This window comes from Danio rerio, chromosome 7, assembly GCF_049306965.1.
Source record: "Danio rerio strain Tuebingen ecotype United States chromosome 7, GRCz12tu, whole genome shotgun sequence".
Classification (NCBI taxonomy): domain Eukaryota; kingdom Metazoa; phylum Chordata; class Actinopteri; order Cypriniformes; family Danionidae; genus Danio; species Danio rerio.
Genome location: NC_133182.1, coordinates 34,825,868 through 34,847,127, shown reverse-complemented (window position 1 = coordinate 34,847,127; position 21,260 = coordinate 34,825,868). Strand labels below are relative to the sequence as shown.

General features: G+C 37.7%; 1 protein-coding gene across 24 annotated transcripts in view; it reads right to left on the bottom strand.

Annotated features, from left to right (window-relative positions):
• The window catches only part of plekhg4 (pleckstrin homology domain containing, family G (with RhoGef domain) member 4), a 119,357-nt gene that overhangs the window by 39,426 nt on the left and 58,671 nt on the right, over window positions 1–21,260 (bottom strand). For 12 of the 24 annotated variants that reach the window (XM_073908649.1, XM_073908643.1, XM_073908650.1 and 9 more), the window contains 6 exons: window positions 12,942–16,929; window positions 9,497–9,673; window positions 9,295–9,418; window positions 8,564–8,657; window positions 1,247–1,333; window positions 533–649 (listed from right to left, as the gene is read on the bottom strand). In XM_073908649.1, the coding sequence (XP_073764750.1) occupies window positions 533–649; window positions 1,247–1,333; window positions 8,564–8,657; window positions 9,295–9,418; window positions 9,497–9,673; window positions 12,942–16,692 (4,350 nt within the window). In that variant the 5' untranslated portion in view covers window positions 16,693–16,929. The remainder of the gene's footprint in view (window positions 1–532; window positions 650–1,246; window positions 1,334–8,563; window positions 8,658–9,294; window positions 9,419–9,496; window positions 9,674–12,941; window positions 16,930–21,260) is intronic. The other 12 variants (XM_073908658.1, XM_073908654.1, XM_073908655.1 and 9 more) reach the window with 1 other exon arrangement.

Here is a 21,260-nt window from a genome sequence, read left to right as displayed (position 1 = left end):
TAGGCCATCCTATAGGTCAACTCAAAACCATTTCAATGTGGTGATGTCATTGGCTAATGAACATTTCCTGCTTATTATCAAACTATATCATATCTGTAACAAGAGGTAATTCGATCATAACTTGATGTTAAAACAGCCGTCATAGCATTATTTATCAATATGTGGCTCTTTTTGGATTCTCTGAAGCTATATAAATCAAAAATGTAAAGTAGGAAATACGTTGGGACCATGTTTTTGTTTACATCCCTCTAAGTAGTCTATAAAGATTACAGAAAATGTAGGTATCATACATCAAACCAGGGATTTTTAGACTGGGTCTGGGGTCTGCCCCAGGGGTGTGCTAAGGGGTTGATGTAAATATTTGAAGTAAAAAACATAACAAATTAAAAATAAATTACATTAAAGATAAGGAATATGTAATTACATTCTTTCTTTGAAATGTAAACTCTAGACTGCAAATCAGGGTACAAAATCTGTGCCAAAACATTGGTATTCCAGCTTTCTGTACTATTCAAGATTGTGATTTTCTCACCATTCTAAAGCAGACCCAGCTGCTGTGTGCATAAGGGAAAGTGCCTTCAAACTCAGTGGGAAGCTGAGAAACGTCCACATGTTTATAGAGAGACTTGAGTGATGTCAGCAGCTCCACCTGACAGATAGCAAGAGAAAACAACACTCTTGAGGTCTCAATGGGGACAAACATGTATAACAGTGCTATCATAAACACTTTACATGCTGCAATGGCTGTTCTAATAGCATAGATAGATGCCTAGGGTAAATTATCTGTCCAGTTGTTGTGACATTCTCAACTGTCTCTTACACTCTCCATCTCTATTTGTCAGGCATAAGTGGCATCTAAGTCCAGACACTTATGTAAAAATAGCCTTGTGTGTGCTGTTGGATGCTGTTTGTTTCTGAAAGGATGTCACTATAATCTGAAACAATCCTATTCAAACGCATTTTATTAGAGGATGTTACTTGTTTACTTTGACACTATCTAGAAACTCTCAGTAAACTGACATTGTTCTCTAAGACCTGAAGGTCAAAGCTGGCAGCTATCATTTCCTCTCCTATAAAGTAAACTATAGATTTACATTTCAGTTGTCCATCCTTCCTGCACAAATTAATTACAAATGAAACAACACCATTGTGAAGATATTGTCATTTTTAAAGCTGTTGGGGTGTTACCATAACTGTAATGCCATGCTAAGTTACAGGTAGGTAATGGATAGTAATTGTACATTACCTGTATAGAAGAGGTTTTCTCCATGCGTAGAGCCAGATCTCTGTCGGCCAGCAGCAGAACAGTATGAATGCATCCCGGCATGGCTTCCTACAAAGATTGAATAGACTGTAAATCACAGACCTCACCATGAATTACACACATTTCCCAGCTAAACCTGAATTCACTGGTCCGGCTGATGAAAAAAAAAAATCTATATACACCCACTTATGTTAACTGAATAAGGTTTTTAAAACATAATTTGGTAGACATTTTAAAAGATGTTACCAGGGTTTGACATTAACTTGTTTGATCAACCTTACTAGCTACCTGGCATTTTCACAAGCCACAATTTAGTTGTTAGGAGAATATACTGTATAATCTATGCATACATTTGACTTTGGCATTCTAAAATTTCTTGATTTAAGTTATATGTTATGTCCACATGCCTCCTCGTTAAATTAACTTTTTTGAGTGTTGTGTATGCTTGCTCAATGAGGATGAGCAAATGTGTAGTGGTTTCATAGTGACATACTGCAACTAGTTTTAGTTCACATGACTTTTTAGGGCTCAACACAAAGGATTTACCAATTTTCTCCTACCCACACCAAACTAATTAAATACCTTAATGCAGATATATAAATAATGTGTCAAAACAAGCTAAATATAGCAGTATACATACATACCTAAAACTATACACAGTAGTCTTTTCTATCTAAAGGTCTCCGATCACCAGATAACTATATATAAATGGAGAGTTAATCTAATATTAAAGCAATGTTATTGTAAAGGACAATAGTTAAACCGAATTAATAAAAATAACTGTAAGCAAAAGAAAATGTGAAAAACATTGTGTGTGCGATAATGAAAGGATGACCAGGCCCACACGGTTAATGTTAGGCATATTATATGTTCAGAAAATGGTTAAAGTGAAAGCAGCAACCGCTGTTGCTTGCAAAATAAACCCAAGCTCTTAAAAGCAGCAGGACTGCGGGTGCACGAGCAACGCTTTTTTCATTTTTTCAATTTTTGTATTTAAAAGAGAACCGATTGCACCCGCATTAGGTTGCTTCACGCAAGGAAACAAGACACGAGAGCTTTTAAGCTTTCATGCGCAGTACATCAGCTATGTGTGCGACACTAAAGCACTCGTCAGTCGCTTGTGTCTCACTGTGCACCTGATCATCCTCTCATTCAGTATTCACCTGCTTTCTTTTGCTTGCCCAAACTACAAATCAGTCGTGCAGCTTCTCGAAGATCACATTTGCACACATACTGACAAACGATCAAAACTCTAATCTTTAGTGACGAGCCAGCACTGTCAATTAAAAAATTATTTTCAACCAGCCAAAGTGGTTAGTGGGAGTGGCTGTCTAACCCGCCACAGCTGAAATCTACCGGGTGTTGGCGGGTGTTAATGTCAAGCCCTGGATGTTAATATCCGCTTGTTAAGTGTGACTTCACGCGAAGCGGCTTCCGGGTCCAAGCGCTCTATTCAACTGAATAGACCTTTTTCACAGCGGAATTGAACACCGGAAGCGCCCTTCGAAGCAGTGTATCGATATTTCCGGGTTCGCTAGGAGTCGCAGAGACATGACAGCCTCGGGACAGCGGATGACTTTCTCACAGTCAACTTTGCCATAATTTGGACCAGAAGATGTTGTTCGGTGAATGTGTAAAACTGCCTTAATAAAACAGCTTTTAAAAGATGATACCGATTTGCAGAATTTGTGCAGAAAACGTGTCTTACCGTTTCCGTTTGCAACGTCAGGTTCCAGTAAGGTGCACAGCCAACAGCATAAAATCTGCTCATTCAAGCCATTCGTAAGCTAGATTAACCTGGCTATTTAACATCCAGCAGGATGAGTTTAATGTCAGTAGTCCCGTCTGTAAACTGTGCTAACCCCCTCATTCCTTTTTATTCAGAGTCAGATATAGTGAATGGCGAAGTAAGTTAGCTATACAGGCGAGTTGCTATCGGTTAATACATTACAGGTTGTTTAATGCTCGTGAGGTTTTCTCAAGTCTGGAAACACGTTAGCTCCTACTCGTGGATAATATTCATTTTTATTATTTATTTAAAGAACAGCAAATAACATTTTACAATACAAAAATGTACATACCAGGGGGTAATTATAAATAAAATACAAATAATCAAAATGTAATATAACATATGTAATAATGAAATACATTGTAGAGTTCACACATTTTAAAGTGGGTCGAGTTTCTTGTTTAGAGAGTTGATACTGGTATTGTACAAGCATATTTCAGTCATCAATACCTTAAAATCTGGTTTCATATTAGTAAATTTATATTTATGAATGTACAATTTTGTTAACAACATAAGCAAATTAAATAAATAAAACTATTTTCCCTCTAGATTAGGATAATCAAGTAAAGCCCAAATGTACATTTATCCATAATGATGAAAGAGGTTTTGAACACAAAAGAATCGTTATTGATACATTTTGCAACTCACCCCATAAGCTGACTATGTACAATGCCAAAATAAGTGTAAAACTGTCTCCTCATATTCGTTACAAAAATACAATTTACATCAATCCCACTTTTAAATTTTTGCAAACAATGTTTTGCTGGATAAAACCTGTGGATGAGTTTATAGGATATTTCTTTAATTCTATTTCTAACATGATATTTCTGTGGTAACAGTCACACTTTTCTTTAATTCACCCTTTAATAAAGACATATAATAAAATTGAATATAAGGTACAGTAATGATTTCTTTTTGGAAAAGAGTATGAATAGCTCTATCATTACTCTTGGTATTTAGTAAAACAAAATTTGCCGACATAAGATTTAGTAATATCAAAAGACGATGCATCAGAAGGATGGTCTTATTAATACCTCTAAATAACATAAATGAATAACATGTCTCTGCACGAATTGAACCAATAACAGTTGAAAACTTGCTGGGTTTTGTAATATTTTGATTTTGTAATAAAGGACTTCATTGTAAGAAAAGTTTACCATCTTTATTATATAACTGACTAAACAAATAATTTTACTGTCAAACCAATTAAAAAAAAGAGATTTGCATTTGTATGAACTGTCTATTATTCCAAAATAACAACAATGTAGGCATAAATCATGCTTATTGATTAATGACCATGATGAGCACTTGTTTGTGGAAGGCAGATAGTTTAACTGGAGTTTTGTCTATATTATAATTACTCATCAAAATAAACCATAGACCACCAGTCTTTAATGAAACATAATAATCTCCGCTTTGAAGTGTATACAGCATAAGAATGTACTCCCGCATATAACTTGAAACGGCATTCAACCCCCTTTAATATTGTCATCCATGATTTTCCCTGTCCTTCGTCTTTCGGGGGATCGTGGTCATTAAAGTAAGAGTGTCGTTTTTGAGTTGGAGCAGCTGGGAACGCGGCAATCACAGCGATGAGATGACCCTGCCATTCTTTCTTGCTCCGTCGCATTGAAACCGGATGTTGTGGTACACTGCTTCGCTTACCGGAACCAGGAAGTGTGAAAAAGGCCTATGGGGAGACTCATGAAATGGTAATAATAAACGTTTACAAAGCGATTTAATGCTTTCGAAAATCACGATCGCAGTATATATGTCCATGCCTAATATCCGATGGCCAGAAAGTGATTAATTTTTTTAAAATAGTTAAATTTTTGGTATTTGTTATGCAGCAAGCCCAGAGATTGTTGTGTACATTATGATTTTATATAAAATTAACTTTAATGTGTGATAGGAATAAAACATGATCATAAACAAATGATTTCTCCACTCAAATGAATGGCGGCTTGGACCCGAAAACAGTATTACATACGTCACAAACACGTCACCACTTAACAAGCGGATACATTGTATTCATACTATTAGAATATTTATTTAAAGTTGTGATGTACAGTAGAAACATATCTTTTCTTTTTTTATATTAGCATTTATATCCTGGTGTAACACTCAAAAAAAAAAAGAGAAAGAAATGTAGAACAGGGACTTGGATTTATCCATTAGTCATTGAATGGGCGGATGTAGATTGCAGTCAGTTTTAAATGGGCAGGCTTAAGTGGATTAAATGTCTGTTAAATTTTAGTATATCTCAACAGAGAGAAAGTTGTTAGACTAGAAGATCTAGTTATAACATTATAATTAAGAATTACAAGGTAACACAAAGAAAATGTAACGTACATGGATGAATCAATTACACACGTCATTCAATCAATAACATTTAGAGAACAGAAACTTCACTTAAAGCTGACTTTATGTATTTACAACATTTAGCAAACATTTTTTAAGAGTTACATAACCTAGCAGACACATTTCTGTCATGTACCTCATGAATCACATAAAAGGCTTCTGTCAGTGTTAATGAAATAAGCTGTATGGCCCATAACAAAAGAGCAGAAAAACAACACTGTAAAAGCAGACCAGAAGCTTATTATGCCAATTTGAGGACTGTTTTTCCTTGCATGTCATCATGCATACTGATCATGCACACATTATCTTGCCATCACAGCCAGATCAGAACAGAAGGAAAAGAAAGCTCCGCTGGAATGAAATAATAGCATATTTACAGAGGAATGTTCCAGAAACATCAACAAACACTTCACGGATGAGACATATTTACTGCGGATATTTAATGCCTACTTACTGAGAGACTGCAGTTTTTTTTTTCACTTTGCATTTTAATAGTATTAAATTCAAGAATATATGAGAAGGTCGGGTCAGGTTTTTCCATGTCATGTGGGGGTTAAAAACTGAGGATGATGAATGTGTGGATTTTTACAACAAAACAAAATATTTTGGTTTTATACCTTTTATTAGACTGATAAACTAAATCCAAACCTTACATCACAAGCCCAGCAACAACTCTCTCAATCCAAAATGAGAGATTTATTAAATATTTCTTTTCAGAAAAAGCAGATAAATTGACTACAGTAAACTATTGCCAGTATTGTAACATATTATATATCTTTCAAATAAATGTTTTTTAAATGTTTGATTTATCCAAAGAATCCTTGACAAAAACAGAACTGTTTATTAAGTAACATTGTTTTCAACATCAATTATAAAAAGTTTCTTGAGTATCAAGACACCATAAAATTAAGAAGTAAAAAAAAAAGCTGAAAAAGACATTTTAAAATATAAAAAAAATCTATATTTCAGTTCAATTTAATGTATAAAGTACAAAATATTTATTTAATAAATTTACAAAATACTTTCACTGTACTTTGATCAAATAAATGCCTTCTTGGTGAGCATAAAAAGTTTTTTTTTTTTTTTAACATAAAAATCATACTTTCCCCTAAATATTTCCCAGTAGTGGGTTGCAGCTGGAAGGGCATCTGCAGCATAAAACATATGCTAGATAAGTTGGCAGTTCATTCCGCTGTGGCGACCCCTGATGAGTAAAGGGACTAAGCTGTAGGAAATTGAATGAATGAATATCCCCTAAATATTTGAATGGTAGTGTAAACCATTCATTTATTTATTAATTTTCCTTTAGCTTAGTCTCATGTTTATCTGAGTTTGCCACAGTAGAATGAACAGCAAACTATTCCAGCATATGTTTTATGCATCAGATGCACTTACAGCTGCAACTCACTGTTGGGAAACACCCATACACACTCATTCACACACACTCAGACTATGGACGTGGGGGAAACTGGAGCACCTGGAGGAAACCCATGCTGGCATGGGGAGAACATGCAAACTCCTCACAGAAATGTTAACTGGCCGGGAATTAAACCAGTGACCTTCTTGCTGTGAGGCAATAGTGCACTGAAATGCCTCCACTAAGTGAAATGAAAAGACTAATTTATTTTCTAGCTAAGTTCCCACTTTGGAAATGTGACTCAAAACTGTCTCCTAAAGGAGGCGGTATTATACCATTGCCAAATCAGTTTATGAGGCAAAAGGAATCAATCAGTTCCTTGATTGGCCATGGTTTAAACCTATCTATTTGAATACAGAGGCCTGAGGGGAAAGTGCAATTGCCAGCTCAAAAGGACATCTAGAATAAGATGATAGTGTCAGTGGAGGGAGGAGAGCTGTGGCCATTCCCTAAGGACAGGTCACTAAAAGCCACCACATCTCATCTGTCAGTGTTAGCACTGACCCTCAATACACGAAAGGGTGTTCAAACACTTGAATTTCACATAGTTGAGCAGTACATCATGAGGAATCCCTAACACTGAGCAAAGCCACCTTTTCCACAAGACAGCACTTGTATGCTGTCCATCATGGATTAGAGATAAGGATGGAAGATCAAAGAAAAGAATAAATAAAGGAAAGAATGGTGAGGGTGGGGGTTCTGCAGCTGCTCTACAGCTCAAATGAGACAATGAAAACATCACTAGAAGCCCTGTGATACTCAAACCAACACTGTCACTAAAAACATTCCTCAATTTGACTTGTATATTGCTCATTTTTTTATCTCTCTCTATCTCACTCGGGACGTTTAAATGGTGAAGTCAGCATTGGCATGCATCCCCAGTCTTTCAGAGCAGGGTAGGTTTTCTGGCAGGAGAAGAAAGCAGCATTAATCTGCATTAAGGTCCATGGCGCAGACTCTAGAGTCACTTCCATTAAATGTGCTTAGGGATCATGTTCCTTGAGTATCTCTGGTGGATTATTTATTGCTTTCCTTACATCACTCAAGTAAATGACGGTGAGATAATTTAATCAGTACACTTGAGTACCATCTACAGTAGATGGCCACGCTAATGAGATAAAGCTCTCTATAAACACTCCTTAAACGTGTAATGAAATTAACAGGTTATGATGTTTACTGCCACTTTGGACACCCTTTTAAAAAAAATCTTTATTTAATCATTGATAGTAAATAACTACTGACTATACAAACCCTTTTATATCAGAAGCTTTCTGCAAAATAATCAATCCCAGATGGGAAGTCATGTGCTCTCTCTCTGACTCTTGCGTGTGTATCTCCTGTTGTATAACTGTGTGGAATGCAGCCTATTTATTTCCACAGCTGGTACATCACGGTTAATATTTATGATGTGTTGTTTATATTTGTCCTGTTTAGCCATTAACGATTGATTTTGATGATGTAAACTCTTCTCGAAGGTTTGATAAGGTTTGCAAAGTTGTCTTGTGAACTCCCCAGTAGCAGATGTCTGATTGGAAGTTGGATTTAAAGATCAGGATTTATGGCACGCTTGCATTCCATTCAGTTTTGAAGCAAGTATGAGAGAGGAAACGCCTTGAGCATGTGAACATTGTGTGACAGTGTCTATTCGTGTGAGATTCTCTGAAGGATATTAATGAATGGTACACTGCATGCGTGTTTGTTATTACAAATCATACTGTCAGGGTGTTCTTACCTGGAGGATGTTGAAGGCTTTGAAAAGGGCGGGAACAGGTGAACACCTGCGGGCATCCACCAGGACAGTCAATCCCAAAGCACTTACTTCCTTCCTGTGTGTCAAATCCAGGTTACATTTTTAGTGAAATACAGGTAAACAAATCTCATACACACTTGCTTGTTTTCCCTTAGCAACAGATTGATAAATACATATTTAGAAAAGTATGTTGTCTAATAAATCACAGAGAAAACACATATCATTCAAAAGTTTGAAGTGAAAATTCCCATTTACAATATAAATTAAATATTTTATTCATTCATAAATTGAACTGAACAGATCAAACCTGACTGTAAAGCCACTTGTAATATCAGATCGAATACATGTTTATATTAACATTTAAAATGTTAATTTAAAAAATCCTGAAAAAATAGATCAATTTTCACAAAACTATCAGGTAATTATTTAACATTGAAAATAACATTATAAAATATAATAATAATATTGGAATGATTTCTGAGGGATCATACAAACATGAAAACTGGAAAAATGGCTTGTGAAAATAAATCGTAATTTTTTTTAATAAAAATTCATTTCCAATTTCTTTTTTTAAATAAAGTCACGATATAATTACTGTATTTTTGATCAAATAATTACAGTAATGATTACTAAAAGAGTCTTATTTAAAAAAAAACTTACAGACTCCCTTTAACTTCCAATAAAGTGCATCTTGATTGGCAAATTAATTTTACCTGAGTGTACTGCAGAAATACACCATGATCCGCACTAGCTCTCCACTGTTGCAGTTTGGATTCAGCCAGACAGTGTTTCTCATTGTCACAGTGACCAAGGCATGGCCTGATTTATCTCTTGTTCCTGAAATTAATATTAAAATATGAGCTTTTTGGTGATAATGATAGAACGACCTTGTTATTGGTGTCAGAAGCTCCTTACCAGTCAGGCAGAGCACGCCTGAGCTCAGGACATCAGGATTTATGTCATGGGCCTTGCTCTTGACAGGTTGTGCTCTATGATAGACTGGTGGCTGTGGTGAAGGAACTGCTGAGGGGTCTTCACTCTCAGTTTTAGCAGACAGGTGGCAAACAGTGCTGTCTACTTTCTGACTGCATGCTGGAATATGAACATTGGTTGGAGTCAATACAACAAATGGCACTGATGCACACAAAAACATCTCAATTTAAACCCACTGGACTCACAACTGTGTAGTCAGTTAAGACAAAAATACACTATTTAGTAACTTTGATATGATCAGTGTTTACTTCAATGTTTGCCATGCACTTGCTCACTTACTCTTACTCACTGAAGAGACACAGACTTAAAGATAGCTGACTAATAGCTACAGTATATATAAGCCTAAACCTCAAGAAAGCCCAACCTCTGGGTCATGAAGCACTAAGCTACTCGGGCTCGGAAAACATAAAGGCCTTTTTTACATGACAGACTTCTTTAAGCCACTCTTTGAATCCCCTACCGGCAACCGGCAATGTAAAGATGGCTGAAAGCAGCTTGACCCTAAATCACACAAACAGACTTCTTCCAGCTAATTTACAGCATTCCATGTATCATCCTGTGCGTCGATCCACAGGGCGGCTTGGAATTGTGCCCAATATACCTGACAGCACGATAGGGCTCAGAGATAACTGGAGATCAGCTTCCGACAGTCATAAAACGAATGCTTTGCTTCGCTGCACTGCCACGCACTGCTGCTGTGGCGTAGAAAATAGATACTGAGATCAAAAACAGATGAGATGGAGTCCTGGGAATTCCAGGAGTCGTAAAACAGCTTGCACAAAGACAAGGAAAACAAGTATAAATTGCTCTGAAGCATAATCTGGCTGAGATTTGAGGTGGGATTTGAGCTGGAACAGTAGAAGTGTGCTTCTGATGAAAGAAGCCTAAACATAATGGAATGTTCTCCGGTTAGGTAAAAGCTACAATAAACTTGACAAATAGAACAAAAATAGGCTTTTTAATAATTCTTTGTCTTTGCTTTTTCTCTGTTTCCTTGTCTACCCAACATCCTCCTCGCCAGAGAATGCTCACATTGAGAAAGCCGACCATATGAGCCCCCCTCAAGGAGCTGAGTGGTGCCCCAGACAGGGCAGAGCAGAGAGGGCCTTGGCTTCACACTCTTTTACCACAGTCTGGAGTTCATTCTGGCCATGGGCCATCTCCTCAGGCTTAAATTTTCATGCATTTCTTGCCTTTCTATCTGATTTTCTTGTTTTTCTGATGTGGCTTTGGACACTAAACACTCAGACCATTAGGGAAATCTCTAAAACATGCTATTTATACTGAATATATTTCCATTCAGAAGATATGTTTATTATTATTACTGCATTAGACTGACTATGATTACATGCTGAATGTGCATAAATATTATATGCATGCCAGTTGTAAGGATTTTAAAGTGATAATTGATATGATCTAGCCAAGCGGTCACAAATAAAATATTGCTTACAAGCAGAAACTTACTTATGGAGCTTCTCAATAGTATACTATCTAGATCTTTAGTCAGTTTGTAAATGTATGTGTTACCTGTCTTTGCGTCTGTCTGCATGTGTGCGTGTGTGTGTGTGTGTGTGTTTGTGTGTGTGTGTGTGTGTGTGTGTGTGTGTGTCTTCCATCTGGGCAGCTCATCAGCTTTTACTTTCACAGGCTGAATTCTCATCAAAGTCCATACTGCTTTCAAAAATATTTTATAGATCTTAGAAAAGCTTTGTCCAAGGGTAATTTTCCGTTTGAGACTAAAAATACCCAAGTTCTCTCTCAAAAAATTGCTGACACATGAAGGTTTAAGGTATTACTTTCTTAACCAAACAAAAAAGCAGACCAAAACTTAAACATGAAACAATGGATTAAGAGTAGATCCTGAAATCCGCTGAAAAAATGAATATATGGGTAAAAGAATATTGTATAAAAATGACAAAATCAAAACAGGCAGATAAGCTTACAATTTATCCACTTAAAGATAACACAGTCTAGTAGTAAAACTGGAAAAAAAATATGTTTAGGGTTTGTGAACCACCCACTAGGACAGAGAGAATCAGATCCATCATAGTCAATCCACCACAACAAACACACCATCATTTCTTCTTTCTGCTGTTCCTGTCTTCAAAGAAATGCAACCCCCAGCCATTCTCTACTACTTAAACACTCCATCTATAACCCCGGACACACACACATAAACATCCACCTCTGCTTACCCCCTGCAATTTCAGAGGTCCCACAGAAGGAATTGTGCTCAGGGCCCACCCACCTCACCTCATCTCATATATCTTTCTTCACACCTGTAGCACACCTGAGCCAGGTGAACACATCCAAGGCAACCAAATCCTCTGGAAGAAGAGATGACACACTAGCAGAAACATCTGCTTAATTTTCAATGTGGCACCCTAATTAAAAATATATGACAGATCATCGTTCAACTATTTGGAAGAAAATAATAAGAAATTTAATGCTAAACTGTATTATGTGCAGACGAGCAACTCCTGAAATAGATTAACACTTCTCATCTGATTTAACTGCAACAAATGTCCAAAAATAGTTGAATCTAAATGAAAGTAGGATTGAGTTACTAAAGTACACAAAGCAGAAATCCAGCACATGACCCAGGCTTCTCTTCAGCTGTTTCCTTTCGCAGTTCAGATGTAAAATGGCGTCTGTCTTGGACGTTGTTCAGTGGAATTAATGTGCGTCTAAATTTGAAAACAAACTGTCTAGAGGCCGGAACATGACCTGCTACGAACCTGGTCCTTGTAAAGAACCCAGTCTAAGTAAAACCAGAGCCTCCCACGCTTCCCTTTCAGAACGAATAGAAAAGCAGCTCTATCAGGCCGTAGCACGGACCATTTGAGAGGCATTTGTAACCTGTCAAAAGGCCTAAATGTCGAAACACCGGAGCCAGTCAACTAATCTAGAGTAAATATACTAGGTGGACATGGCAATGAATGAATGATGATAAAAATGACTCACTGCAGTGAACAACTGCTGCAAACCACAAAGGCGGTTTGTTAAGCAGAACACAACTCATGCATGAAACACCATTTAGAAAAGTTAAACAAGGGGATTATAATGAACAGAAGTAAGGTATAGTGATTTAGGTAATAAAAATGTGAGGAAGATCATAGAAACTGTAGAAAGTGGGTTATGAATAAAGTAGAGGAATAAATTAGAAGGAAGGGAAGCAGGTCTTTTCTTCATCAGATGTGAAAATGGAAAAAAATCTTTGGATGCATCTAAAGCAGTTCAAAACTTAGATGCATCTGTTAAGGTGAAGAAACTGGATGGAGAACGGAAAATGGAAGGAAAAAGTAGGAGGGGTAAAAAGGGATAAAGTAAAGGTAAGCGGGATGGACTTTGGCAAAGATGACTCTACCTTGCTCTTCCTGCTGATGGAAGCTGGAGTCCATGTCTGCTTGCTGCTGATGCTCTTTTTGAGAGCCATTGACAGAAGAAGCAATCTCATCCTCTTGCCTTTTCTCCTCTGCCCCTTTTCCATCCTCCTCCTTTGTTATTTGCCCTTTTAGTTCAGTGGTGGGAGTGTCCTGAGCATGCATGTGTCCATTTGTGTTCGGGACATCAGAGGCTGGATCAAGCACTTCAGAGCATGCTGACTGGACTCTATTTTCAGAATTGCTGGTCACTATGGCCTCTTGCTCCCTCACAGTTTTGGCCTTGACCTCCTCTTCCTCCACCCCTTTTTCTTGAACACTGGTTTGTTTCTTCTCATCTGTTTCTACAGGGGAGCTGACCTCCTCCTGAACTTGCACGTCAGACTTGGGCGTAGCATCTACTAGACCTGTTTGTGAAGTCTCAACTTCCTCTTGCCTACACACTGCCACTACATCATTCTCATCAGTTTTGATTTCTGCCTCGCTACTGCTTTTCTTTTCTACCATTTCAGCCCCCTTACAAGGTGGCATTCCAGCTACGTTTTGTACTGCACGTTCTTCCTTTGTCTGAAGTTCCACCTCTGTCTGGTTGATTCTGTCCTCAGGAGACTCTGTCCCCACCTGACCCTGTGAAATGAGTGTAACTGGATTCTCCCCAGGCACTGTGGTGACAGAAACTAAGGCTACATGCTCACTATACAGAGCAGCTGTAACAGACCCACCATCTTCTTCTGCAATGGGACTTAAATCACCAACAGATTCATTCGTGTTATGAGAACTGCTACTGAATGTCTGATGGTCTTCTTTTATGGTAGGAAGATCATGCATTTGCTCAGATGGTGTATGGATGGGTTTGTGCATCTGATACAGGCTATTGCCTGTTTGATCAATCTGATTTTGCGAAGACACACTCTCAGCTACTGTCTCGGCAAGTGACGCTCTGTTGTTCTGTGAACCACAACTGCCTTCAAGATCACAATTAACTCTCAGCTCTTTAGATTCACATCTGACTTCTGCATAAGGATCTGACACAATGAGTTCAATATAAGCTGGAGAAACCTGTTCTGAGTTCTCCCTTTCCAAAACACAAGATAACATTTCAGTCTCTGGCTGTGATGTATTAATTACATTTATGTCTGCTTGCTCCACATGAACTGTTTTGCTGTTTGGTTGTGATGTACTTAGCGGCAGGTTGACAATATATGATGTGTCATTGGGGTTGCCCTCTGGTAAGGTTATGTTAACTGTTGTACATTCTGCTTGTGGTGTGTCAACTGGTTGGTTATCTGGTTGTGATGTGCTCACTAGTCCATTGTCTAGCTCAGTGGTTATTGGTTTGACATCAGCGTATCCATCTGGTTTAGCATCTTCACTGTAGAGTTGAGCAATGCTTACTGGTTTTAGGTCTGGCTGTGAGGTCTGGATGTGTTCATTGACTAGTTGTGACATGCTTGCTTGTTTGCTGTTTGGGTGTAATGTGCTTTCTAGTTGTGGTTGTGATGTCTTCACTGGCTCATTGTCTGGTGATATGCTGACTGGTTTGCTGTCTGTTTGAGAGACGCTTTCTTGTTTGCTGTCTAATTGTGATGTTCTATCTATGTTGCCATCTAGTTGAGTTGTGCTCACTGATTTATTGTCTGGTTGCGTTGTACTAAATATCTCACTGACTAGTTGTGAAATGCTGAATTGTTTGCCATCTAGCTGTGAGTTGCTGACTGGGTTGCTGTCAAACTGAGACCTTCTTAGCGGTTCTGTGTCTGGCTGTGATGTCTTGACTGGCTCATTGTCTATTGAATTATTGACAGATTTGCTTTCTTGTTTGTCTTGTAATGTGTTAACTAGCTTACTGTCTAGTTGAGTTGTGCTCACTGATTTATTGTCTGGTTGTGGTGTACTAAATATCTCATTGACTAGTTGTGAAATGCTGACTTGTTTGCCATCTAGTTGTGAGTTGCTGACTGGTTTGTTATCAAACTGAGATATTCTTAGCGGTTCTGTGTCTGTCTGTGATGTCTTGACTGGCTCACTGTCTACTGATGTGTTGACAGATTTGCTTTCTTGTTTGTTGTCTTGTGATGCGCAAACTAGTTTTCTTTCTAGTTGAGTTGTGCTCGCCGATTTATTGTCTGGTTGTGGTGTACTAAATATCTCATTGACTAGTTGTGTAATGCTGACTTGTTTGCTGTCTAGTTGAGAGTTGCTGACTGGTTTGCTGTCAAATTGAGATATTCTTAGTGACTCAGTGTCTGGCTGTGATGTCTGGACTGGCTCATTGTCAACGGATGTGTTGACAGATTTGCTTTCTTGTTTGTTGTGTTGTGATACACTAACTGGTTTGCAGTCTAGTTGAGTTGTGCTTACTGATTTATTGTCTGGTTGTGAGGTCCTAAATGGCTCATTGACTGATGTGATGACTGGTTGGCTGTCTGGTTGTAATGTGCTTACTGGTTTGAGGTCTACATGAAATCTGCTTACTGGTTCACCATCTTGTGATGCCTTGACTGGTTCACTGACCAGCTGTAATGTGCTGTCCGGTTGTGATGTGCTGACTGGTTTGTTGTCTACATGAGATGTGCTTACTGGTTCTACATCTAGTGATGTCTTGACTGGTTCGCTGACTAACTGTGATGTGCTATCAGGTTGTGATGTGCTGATTAGCTTGCTGTCAAGCTGAGATACGGTTAGTGGTTCAAGTTCTAGTTGAGATATACTTGATGGTTTCTGGTTAACATCTGGATGTGATGTGCAGTCCAAATTATGGTCTAATTGAGACATGCTCAATGATTCAGTATCTGTTTGTGATGTGTTCACTAGATTCTTGTCTAATTGTGATGTACTGTCTGGTTCACTGTCTTGTGATTTGCAGACTACATTGTTGTCTAGTTGTGATGTGTTGATTGGTTTAATGTCTGTTTGCGATATGTTAATTGTTGAAATATCAGATAGTGAAGCGTCCTCACAGTCAGAGTGTTGAGATAATAGCTCTCTCTCAGACTCATGCTCAGACACACTGTCAAAGGAAGCTGTACCTGCTGCACAGGCAGGTTCAGACATGTCCACCTGCTGGAGCGGACGCTCTGCCTCTGCAGGAGCAGTGGGAGTAAGGATCACTGGTTGGTAGGTATCACTCAGGCTTTCCTCGATCATCATGGCACACACCATGCTTTGAGAGCATGCACCATTCTTCAAAAGACTCTCATCTGGTTTGGTTTTAAGCTGAGTGGAAACAGGAGTCTGAGGTTTATGTAGATTTCTATAGTTCATGCTAATGGCTTGAGTAAGAGAGCCCTTTTGTGGGGAAAAGCGTGGTAAGGAGATATCAGCTAGCTCCACATACTCGCCCTCTGAATCGTCCGCAGTGCTGCTAGAGCTCCTCCCACTGATATCTTTATTAATCTCACTAAGAACAGGGTGGAGCTTAACTTCCTTGCTCTGACAATCCATATCCCCTGAATGGTCCGTGGAAGGGTCATAAAAAGTTCTACATTGTATGTCCTCAGGATTGTTGTCTTGTTCTACATCAGAGTCTCGCCCGTCTCCATTTGCAACTTCTTTGGCAACCCTTCGACTTCCACTTTGTTCTGCAACTTTGGAGGGTCTGCTGATAAATTCCGGGTGAACAATATCCTCCCACGGTACCCTAAAAATATCATTATCCGCTGATAAAAGACAGTGTTCCAGAGCAGCTCTTCTGACCACACTCCTCTCCTGGTTGATGGAGTCCAGCCAGTCCATGGTGAATAGAGAGGTATATGCTAGCTCCGGCACGTCCAGCTCCTCCGCATGCTGCCCGGTAACAGCCAGACACTTCACTTTGATGCGCGGGGGGCTTTTGGCAGATGGTGTCACCTGCAAGTAGAAGTCGCTGGGCCGTAATACACGCCAGTCCAAAGAGGAGAGCTGGATTATGACCTTCTCATGGACACACAGTGGCCATCCTTCATGACGGAACAGAAAACCACAGTATGGGAACTGTAGAGAAAAGACAGAGACTCAGTCAGTCAGGCAATCAATTACTGTCTGTCTTTTATATAAAAAGCTTTTTTGGATATATAAATCTTTAAAAAATATTTTTACACTGCCGAGGCTCGAACAAGCGACCTTCTTGCTTGGAGGCGACAGTGCTAACCACTGAACCACCATGTCGCCTCACAGTTACACAGCTTAATATATTTAATAATTTGTTAATTCACAAGTCCACACCTTATTTTACACATACAGTACACAATTACATATACTCAAACACGTCTAGGAGGAAAAAAGCATTGTACTATTAGAATGCAATTACAGTCCAGGCACAACACATCCTGATGCTATAGACAGTTGAAGTCAGAATTATTAGCCCCCCTGAATTATTAGCACCCCTGTTTATTTTTTTTCCTAATTTAGGTTTAACGGAGAGAAGATTTTTTTCAAAACATTTCTAAACATAATCATTTGTAATAACTGATTAATATTATCTTTGCCATGATGACAGTAAATGATATTTTACTAGATATTTTTAAGACACTTCTATTCAGCTTCAAGTGAAGCGGTATAAAGGCTAGGTTAATTAGATTAACTAGGCAGATTGGGGTAATTAATAGGCCCACACAGAATCTGTGTGCGTAGAATTCCGCAGATTTCTGCAGTTTTTCCGCCCATCATTAATTCTATTTATTTACTTGAATAAATGTGTGTAAATCTATATTTATTCAGTTTTTAAATTACAGTAATATTATTGACTAATGTCAAAATGTTCATCTGATTTATGTACTATGCAGTTTGTACGGTAATATTTTCTGTCTATTAGTAGATTGATTATATGAGAGAATTGCTTTGTTGACCAAAAATTGTGGATCTAATTGGATTTGCATTTTAAAAATTAAATAAAAGTTAAAAAGATATTATTTTTTATTTCACACATTAAGGTTTTAGTTATGACACTCCCAAAATAATTCTGCAGAAATCCGCAAATTTTTACCAAAATTCTTAGCAGAAATAGCAAAAAACCTTCGCAGATTCTGTCTGGCTCTAGTAATTAGATAAGTTATTGTATAATGATGGTTTGTTCTGTAGACTATCTGAAAAAAAATTGCTTAAAGGGGTTATTTAATTAAAATCAAAAATTAATTAAATTAAAAACTGCTTTCATTCAAGCCTAAATAAAACAAATAAGACTTTTTCCAGAAAAAATAATAATAAATATATCAGACATATGAAATTTCCTTGCCCTGTTAAACATTATTTAGGAAAAATTTTTAAAAAAGAAAAAAATATTTAAAGGGGGGCTAATAATTCTGATATCAACTGTATATCCCATTTTGATCCAAGTAGAAAATAAGAAAATGTATGTCTTCTAAGAACATCTCAACATGTTGTTGTACATGTGCTTTGGGCAAATAAGCACCTTATTGCTTACAACTGTTCAATTTGGCCTACTCCCTAGGATTTTAAGAGAAACAGAAAAAACAACAATAAAAGTAATACATTTATTTAAATTAAATAAAATTTAACAATTATTTATTCATTATTTATTATGCAAACGATTAAACAAAAGGACAAAATGCTGTCACACTTGCCTTATTTTAAAATTTAGTTTAAGTAATGCAATTCAGTGAATAATATAGATAATAAGATCAAGTAGACAGGGATTATAAAAGACTCCTTTTTCATAGAATTCATTGAGACAGTTTGGATATTTATTACAACCCTACTTCAGAAAGAGAGCGAGAGCCCTGGAGTCAATCTGTACCCTGAGTGAATTCTGTTTAATACAACACAATCGTACTAAGAATGAGAAAAGAAGGAGCCTTGGAGTCCTGAAACAACTCCAGTTCAGGAGATTGCTTCCTATATGCCTTGACAGTCAAATTACAGACTTTAATGCTGACCAAGTATTTGTAACTTGATGCAAACGTGCTTTCAGATATATACCAGTGATGAAATGAATATTCTGCTCAAGTTGACTTCGGACGGCTGAAAATGACCCGTTTCCTTTGAAAGGCAGAGAAGGGCAAGGGAGGAAGGAGGGTTGGATGTCCTTGTACTGAGGGTAAGAAGGGGTGAAAGGACTTTTTATACACAGACCTCTCAGTTCAAGCTTCTGTTTCCCATTATTATACCCTCATTCACCTTCAAGCTGTGGCCCCCACCACTGCGGATGAAGAGACAGACCTGGAGATACTCCACTGACCCCAGGTGCAGCAGGCAGCCGCTTTTCCCACAGTGTTCACGAGAGCAGAAATGCCCATACTCATACACACAAACTACAAAAACAGAGACACTAAAACGGGGTATAAATAAACTAGTAGGGGTCCTGTGAAAGGGTCTTTTGCCAGGTGCACACTGAAACCATTCCCGCTCTCCCCTGATGCTTGCTTTCAGTGCATGAAACATCACAGATTTTCCTTTGTGCGAAAGAGCAGAGCAGAGCAAAGATGATGGGTGCTTGTGAGGCCTCATTAGAGGGCTGGGCGATTTGGCCTAAAATCTAAATCTAGATAACTTGAACATTTTAACTTGATTACAATTAATGAACAATTACTTCATTTATTTATTTATTCATTTTTTCCATCTTATAGTTTACTGACAAGTTTTGTATGGTAAATATGCTCACATATTACAGGTGAGAGAATTCTGAATGAAGCGTGCATTACTTGATATTAAAATGATTGAATGATCTACTTTCACACTGCCTTAAACCAACTGTCACTTTCTTCTTATAAATATGTGAAAATAAATAGCTTGCACTTTTGGAAACAAAATAAATTGTTTTCAATGCTTTTCATATTAAAAGTATAAAATAAGCAGTATCTCTTCTAAACAAAATAACTCTGATATTTTAATATAATAACTCATATTCTGTAAATAATGCTTTAAGCAGTGCTTTCTTGCACCTTCTGTAAACCATAATAATTTTACTGTAATAAAAATATTGGAAAATATGCCATCTCAAGGCATCATCGTCAATGTAGTGCAAAGGTGCAACGTGGAGTTACATTTTAACAAGGCTTAAAATGTAACACCCATGTGTTCGATGCAGAAGTATAAATCAGCCTTAACAGAGTGACCACGTGACTCCACATAGGAAGAGAGGGAAAAGTAATTGGAAAAAACTGACCTGGAAAAATTAGATCAATTATAGGTTCTGAATGTCGATTTAGATCCCTTTTGATTAATCACCCAGCCCTACCTCATTGTTATCAGACGCATCAACAGTCCAAACTTGGACCTTTATTTACAAGTTAAATGTTTAATTTCAGTCTGATTAAAGAAATAATTCATCTTAATAAAATAAAAAACTTAAAAAGTATCAGTCTAATGTTTTGTGAAAATGAAAATCGCAAACATAATCAAGCAAAGCTACGACTGTCATGCACATCCTGTCAGGGAAGCATGGTGTGACCAACAGTAACTCTCCATCAAAGGCCAGAGGGAGCTCTTGTGCAGAAACCAATAAACACACACAAAGACGAAACCCAGGAAATCCACAAAGCAGTTGCTGAATCAACAGAAGATTTAACTGCTTTCATAGATTCAGCATGTCTAATAGATACATGACTACTAAATCATCTCATGTAAGAATTTATTTCAATCACTCAACTGAAGTTATAAAGTGAGTTTGGACTTAGCATTTACTACACAAAGCTGTAATTCCTCCTAATTCATTCATTCTGTAATTCAAAGCTGTAAGTCATTATCACAAAGAATCTTATCGTCCAACTGAACTGAATTCCATATCAAAATCAAAGTTAGCGCACCTTATTGGTGGTTATGTGTAGTACTGCTGCTCCATCTGAATGCTTAGCAAGAGGTTTACATGAACAGGCTTTACTGACAAAATGACGAAAATCACCTACAATTAACCTCCCCAACCTAAATATGATTTTAATAATGTATTTTCCTTTGCCCTAGTTCTTTTATTTATTAGTAGTCGCCACAGTGGAATGAACCTCCAACTTATCCAGCATATGTTTTACACAGCAGATGCCCTTCCAGCTGCAACCCAGGAAACCCATGCCAACATGGGGTTCTCCAAGCTGCAGCTCAATTATGATGGCATGTCTTTTCAGCAGTATGAGTCTGTGTCCAACTCATGCAATTTCCAGTCCTCTGTTTGTCAAATACTCTATGCTGTGCGAGTAGCATATGGGGGTGTCACAAAGAAAACTGTAACCAAGAAACCAGCAGCTGAAGTTGAGTGTAAAAAAGATGTATGTGTTGACAGCTGTGTTGAGGATGCGTGTGTATGTGTATCTGTGTTGTGTGTGAGGCCCATAGCAAAGACCTATCTGGGAAAGATTTTAAAGCTCTACAGCACT